The 7,341-nt window shown below is 32.8% G+C and overlaps 1 protein-coding gene across 1 annotated transcript in view; it reads right to left on the bottom strand.

The window, feature by feature from the left end:
- Positions 1–3,572: 3,572 nt before the first annotated feature.
- The window catches only part of LOC127834328 (CD209 antigen-like protein C), an 8,248-nt gene continuing 4,479 nt past the window's right edge, over positions 3,573–7,341 (bottom strand). The window contains exon 5 of the mRNA XM_052360075.1: positions 3,573–5,814. Coding sequence (XP_052216035.1) covers positions 5,603–5,814 — 212 coding nt within the window. The 3' untranslated portion in view covers positions 3,573–5,602. The remainder of the gene's footprint in view (positions 5,815–7,341) is intronic.

Here is a 7,341-nt window from a genome sequence, read left to right as displayed (position 1 = left end):
CGCTTGCATAATAGCAAACAAAGAAAATGTAAGACTATGCAATACATTCATTGTGTAAGCATGCAATTACAGATTTAAGTTAAAAAGCTCCTACCAAAATATGTGTTAGCTTTAGAGAATTTGTGTAAGACAACATTATAATGTATTTACATTTTGTACGCCAGGATGTCCTGATATTTAATTTCATAAGAAATTCTTTATATACTGGATAACACAGTAAAATGTGATATTCAGATTCACAAAAATATTGATTACAGAGTTTACACTGCCGGTCTTCTTTTTCAAAACAATGGGAACTTAATCGTAATTTGCTCATTAGGATTCTAGAATTTTCATTGGATATACAGTCAAGGTATTTTTCGTATTGGAAACATTTTTTTAAATTTTAAGAAGTCCATTTGGTCTGTGAAGCTAAATTATGATTTCATTATTGTACAAATTGATCTGTCAGTCTTTGAGTTACCATGTATTCAATGTCGCATGTTTATTAAGGGGTATTAAGCATATAGCCAATGCCAAGGTTGTCTAAACTTAATTTTAAAGCCTGACACCATAGGTTATTGTTTGTAAAATTTTCATTGGTTAAACTATTCATCTGTTCCATAAGCACTTGATATAATATTGAATTCTAAGTACTTACTTTATCAACATCAGAGTTGTCATAAATGCCCCAAATTCAGAGCCTTACAGTAAGATTGGCGCTACAATTGAATCAAACAGCGATAGATTAGTTTTGACATATAATTGGACACGCCATAAAATATTTACATGATGATGATAGGCTCTTAGTGCTTGTTCATTTTAATGTTTTACAGAATTAGACATATTACCAGGGTAATGTAATTGTATACCCAGGCACATTTTTTTCGTTTAATTAACATTTATTTACTTTTATTTTAAGACCCCACGTAGATGAGTCGGTTCTAAAGACTTTTGGGTAAAACAATAGTTAGCTGTTAATTTATTTTCTTAGTCCTGCACAAGCGCGCTTGTAATGTAAACTCATTTGAGAAGTATGTTTACACTTTTTAAAACAAATCTGTTTTCGTAGAAATTATTACCTGTTGTAGCATTAATTCGAATATGTATATAATGACATTTTGGTCCAGTGAATTTATAATCCAATACTATTTTAGATGTTTCTATCTTTGGCATTTACATTCAATCTCTTCAATACGAAATTAAATATCTACAAATAGTTACACCCTAAGGTGCAATGTGTAGTTAGTTTTGTAGAAAAGGACCATCTTCTGCTGCATGGGTTCCTAAGAGTACTTGTAGTTGCCATAATTACTCATCGCATGGCTTTGGGCTGTGTTAAGTACAGTTCGCTTACACGGTTGCATGGAGAAATTTAATGAAGTTCAAACTGTTCATGTCATGTTGGTTTTTAGTGAAGATCTTAGTAATCAATTAATTGATCGACAAGACGTATGTTTACGTGTTGTCGACAACATTAATTTTCATTACTTTTTAGCTCTGTAGTGAAGTTCACTTCAGTCCTCAATTCGTGACTATCTGTAGTCAGATCGGTGACGAGTAAGTCATGCGAGTTTTGTATCGTGTTATTTCTTAAATTTGACACAGTCTTTGTCAAAATATGAACATTTTCAGAAAGAAAATTTATTTCTGCGTTGAATAAGACCAAGTTCATGGAAATCGCTACAAAACTGATGAAGTTATGGCTGTTTAAAGCGATGCACCCAGTTTTCGGGTCATTTTGAGTTGAATACCTTAATATATATATATTTGATAGTTAAAATCATTTTTCAGAGAAGTTGATTTTTCGTTATAATTTGATTATTTTTTTTATCAAAAGGACGTTTTTACTAATTAATATCATATCCACACGCTAATCACCTGTGTCTGTAGATAGACTGCATCTGTTTTGCGGTTGACATCATCATTTTCACGACGTCGGAGTTCTTAATAAAAATATAATCTGGGTTTTATATCGTTCAAGTACTTGTGTTGTGTATTTCACATTAGCCCAACATTCCTGATGTATATTGCGAGTACTGCGTATCGGTAGGAACAACGTATCGATGTAATCCAAAATATGCCGAATATCTGCCCCAAAACTTCCTAGTTCCGATGCTGAAGTTTTTTCCCACTATTATTAAAATAAACTCAAATGACCTATGACGGGTAAGTAATTACTACGATTACGACTACTCGCTCAAACTTCATAGATCTACCGTAGTCAATTGAAATAAAATGTTGTTGTTTTCGAATATTTTACCTGGATGTTTTCAATTAATATTTTTTTTATTTTTAGTTGCCCGCCATCATCCAATCTGAGCTGAAGAGAAGTCGATGTATACATTGTTAAAACTGTATTTACATTAGAGGACTAGAAAGTTAAAAGTTATTGCTAAGCTGTTGTCGTTGAAATCTGTACTAATGTTTATAGTTTATTATTTTGTTTTGTTTTTTTATAAAATGCGCATATATTTAATGCTAAATCATACAAAAATATGCAAACTGGTTACTTATGAGATAATAGGTAAACTTTTAATGTCTTTTGTGTAACTAACAATTTCTTTTTTCTTGTACGATATCGAGATAAAATTTCCCATCATATCACAATGGCACTTTATTCCTTCACAAAAAGGATAACATACCATTGAACCGATGTATTTTCTTTGATTTATCACGATTAGAAAGCAATATTTAAAGACAAAGTCTTAAAACACCGATACGCGGAAACCCCATTATGTATGAAATATCGGTTTTATGTTGTACCAGCTATAAAGTGCAGTTAACATAATTTATTTCATTATTGGAAATTTTGCATTTCATTACTTTCCATAGGACGGATCGTCAGTAGTGAACTGAACACAATCGCTTAAATGAAGTCATCGTTCTGTAGCGTAGGTAACATTACCATTTTCATGAAGTCAGAGTTACGTAGGGGAGCTGATATTATCGTTTTCATGTCGTCAGAGTTATGTAATGTTATTCACATCATTGTGTTATTGACGTACAAGTTCTTGAGTTAAGTTATCATATTCGCCTTTTTATTATTTCGGAGTTCTGTAGTGTTTTTTTCACATCATCGTTTTCATGTTAATAATAGGCTAAATACTTGTCAATTTTTTTAATGCGATCACTAACAAAATCAATGTTTAAGAAGACATTACCCAATTGAATAATAAGATATCGCTTATTAATATAATAGTCAAACACTTTCTGCGAATGCGAAGCTTAATGTTTGTTGCTTAACATAAGGCTATTTTAATTGACATTTGCGAGGGCTTTGACTCGCAACTGCTATTCAAACTATACAAAAACAAGTCTGTTTTATACTCCCTGTTCCCTTGGAATCATTGTGGCATCTAGACGAGCCCTGCGTGCATTGATGTTCATTGGTTTTAATTTATGCGTAGTGTACAATCCATACAATTAATACCTGTACAAATTAAATGCGTCGTTCACTAGCAAGACATAGCATTGTACATGTATATGCAGATAAACATTAGAATTGGTTCTCCATGATTCGTCAGTTAAAACAGTAATTGCAATACAATAGCCATCATTAAAGTAAAGTGACACAAACTTAAACACCGCGGTACAATATAAGTTTTTATTGCAAACACAAACAACGATTTAAAACATCTATAAGAACAACACAATTATTAACGACATATTTAAAACAGAACACAAACTACTTAGGAGTGAATAAAAAAGAAGGGCATGTAAATGCAAATTCACATAAGGTTTCTAAAGCAGACGTACAGAAGTGATTATATCATAAAATGTAAATATGTAAATAAGATAATATGCATTGAAACTGTCTTAATTGGTATGTTTCCTGATCGGAATACATCACAACAATGTAGTGAGATGATTAACGAAAACGTTCATTTCCAAGTAAATTCCGTTAGTTAAAAGCGTTTTTGAGCAACTCTTGTTCACACAATCCTTGTATTGAAGGTACAGTGTATATGCTGTAATCCCGAGGGGGGGGTAACTTCCCAAATGTTAGGGTAGGGGTGTCCCACTGAGACTGCCGAAATGTGACCCATTTTTATACCGGAACTCTGATAAAGTAGACCAATTTTGATACAAGATTTTTGAAAAAGCAAACCCATTTGTATACGATACCATTGAGAAAGTGGACCCATTTCAATACAAGAATTTTGAAAAATTGGACACATTTCAATACTAGAATTTGATAAAGTATACACATTTCATACTAGAATTTTAATCTCTATCATATCAATACAGTATGCTTATTGAATTTGCTATTATATGTTTATTCGTCAATTTCATAGTCAAGTTTCTACATCTTTCTCGCTACTGAAATTTACTTTTTGATACCCATTTATATACAAGAATGAAATTTATCATACCCATTTTGATACTGATACTTTCAAATCTATATGCTTGTATATACAAGCAAATTTCTGATGTCAATACCCATATATATACTTTGATGCTCAAAACCATACCCATATCTATAATTTTAGTCGAAAGACACACCCCATATTTTCGGCACACCCCTATATACCCGTATATAGAAAGTTACCTCCCCCCCGGGGCTGTATGAGTCAATAACCAATACGATCAGAAATATGACTTTGTCATATGCATATTAAGATACTGAACCAGAGATATAGTATTTACAGAGTAGAATGTTTACGAAACATTAATAAACACATACATGTACATGAATGAAAGGCATATGAATGAGACTACATGTAAAGAACAGGGTATGCAAAAATACGCATATAAACATCAAATCTCTTAAAAGACACGATATCAGCAGCGATCATACAAACATAACATATGCAAAATTGTACATTTGTTTGAAGATATTCTATTACTTGTATGCAATATAAATTCGCAATGTATTGATTGTAAACATATTTGGATTTCAATATAATATTTTTCTCTTGAGTGTTTTTTTCCACAAACATGCCAAAACTCACGAAATAATTAACCAGCATTATAAGTGTAATGGGATCTTTGATTGTGATAAAACGTTGTTCAACTAGTCCTTATTTGAATCAAGTATTTTCAGGTGGATAAGTAACAAAAGACGCAATACAAATGATAATTATTACACAAATCAAGATAAAACTGGTTAACAAATTAACACATTGAAAACGATGGTTTACACACAATCCACTAACTTAGATCTAAACCATATACACTTAAATAACAAACAAATAATTTATTTGTTTCAGAGCTGTTCGTATTAAGGGTATTTTTGGGTGTCCATCATATCATAGTTAAATAGGAACACACAATCCACAGGTTGGGAAAACATCCTGCCACTTTCATTGATCCCCACCCCAACATGAACTTTTGTGCTTCACTATCTGGTTGTTTTAGTCCGAATTTATTGAATTACACGCCTGAGCTGTTGTCCATTCAAAATTCGTTATAAGTGTGTTTTGCAGTGTTAAGTGATAACCCACTGGCATAGTTAAATAGAAATGTACTTACTGTTTAGGCCAAATTTCTTGAATTGCACTTCCGAGCCGTTGTTAATTCGAAATAGGTAATGAGTGTGTTTTGCAGTGTTAAGGTATGGTGGATGACATACTATATATTAAATAACCAACTATCATAATTACATAAACATGCACTGTGTCTATGTTTCATTCTCGCAAACTGTTTGGAATTTCTTGTACGGGTATACGTCAGCCCATTCCCATTCACCCCCACCCCAAACAGCTATGAACATTTCTTCTCCACTATTTGGCTCGCCTTTGCCCCATTTCTTGTATTGCACTTCTGAGCCGTTGTCCATTCGAAATGCTTGCCCTCCATTGTTATAGAAGTCCAGAAAGAACCCGTCAAATTCTAAATTTTAAAATGAGAAAACAGATAGCAATTCACCGCCACTCAAAGAATTGTAAAATTAGGTTTAAATGATTTTTCCAAGAAAAGTGATTTCACGTGTCGTCCACGAAGTGTTTAAACAGACTTGCATTTTTAAGATTTAATTTTTTCACAAATGTACAAACATAAATTCATGAACGAGGGTCCAGAGCACGAGTAAGTATTTTTGCAATGCTAAATAAGCAGCATGAAATATGCGCTTATGCCTAGTAAACGATGACTCGTTAATGATGCAATAGTTTATATACAGTCACGTAGTTTGGTTTACCAATGCGAAATTGAGTAAAAGCAATAAAAGGAACGAATCTTTAAATGTCCTGTCAATCATGTAGTGACAAATTGAATTGACATGTACGAAGTTCATTTTCATAAAGGATATATTGCAAAATATTACGCTTCTTCCTTTGGTAATATGATCGAAATCAAGAAGTATGACGTCATACGTACTAGTATTGTATACTTGGGACTGTCAAATCGTACATGGTGCAGACGATTGTGTTCTTTTCAAGTTGAAATCATTATAGTATTGTTACTGGTTTCATAATTAAGGACACACTTAAAATTGAATTTTATCAGAAAATGTATTAAGTTTTGCAAAACATATGGGCGAGTAAAAACCTGTATAGATATTCTTACCACAATACATTTGTAACACTTGTTTGAAACAAAATGCGAACATAGTCAAATATCTCAGAACATATCTTAAACTTTAAAGCTTATTTAGAAGCTTAAGAAAATAAAACTGTAGTAACACACACACCAAGTTAATGGTCGGCACATGGTCTTTAATGTTTGTCGCGAACACAAATATTTTTCGATTAATATAGAGTTGTTATTATTAAAATAAATACAGTGTTATTCATAAGTTTCTCGTAAACCCATGCAAGTAAACACGTATGTCACGTTTAAAGCGTACACGTTTTATGTTCAAGAAAACATCATTCCGATTTATAACGGCAAGAACACATCTTCATACGACAAACTACCGCTTCACATCGATATAGCACGCATACGACAAACTACAGCTTCACATCGATATAGCACGCATACGACAAACTACAGCTTCACATCGATATAGCACGCATACGACAAACTACAGCTTCACATCGATATAGCACGCATACGACAAACTTCAGCTTCACATCGATACAGCACGCATACGACAAACTACAGCTTCACATCGATATAGCACGCATACGACAAACTACAGCTTCATAGATATAGAATGCATACGACAAACTACAGCTTCACATCGATATAGCACGTTACGCATGGGCAGATAACTATAGGCTGCTGTCTTCTTTTATAATGACAGTTATAAGTTCCGAGCATTAAATGTGTTGCTTAGGTGATAATACACTTAACAACTCGTATGATAAGAATAACTATTACAAAGTTTCGCATAACCACTTATATTTACCATTTTCAAATACATGCAGCTTGAATTTTGCAAATTGTGTCGCCTTTTTGAACGAGAGGTCAGCATAG

The sequence above is a fragment of the Dreissena polymorpha genome, chromosome 6 (assembly GCF_020536995.1).
Source record: "Dreissena polymorpha isolate Duluth1 chromosome 6, UMN_Dpol_1.0, whole genome shotgun sequence".
Lineage (NCBI taxonomy): Eukaryota > Metazoa > Mollusca > Bivalvia > Myida > Dreissenidae > Dreissena > Dreissena polymorpha.
This window is presented reverse-complemented; position numbering and strand designations above follow the sequence as displayed.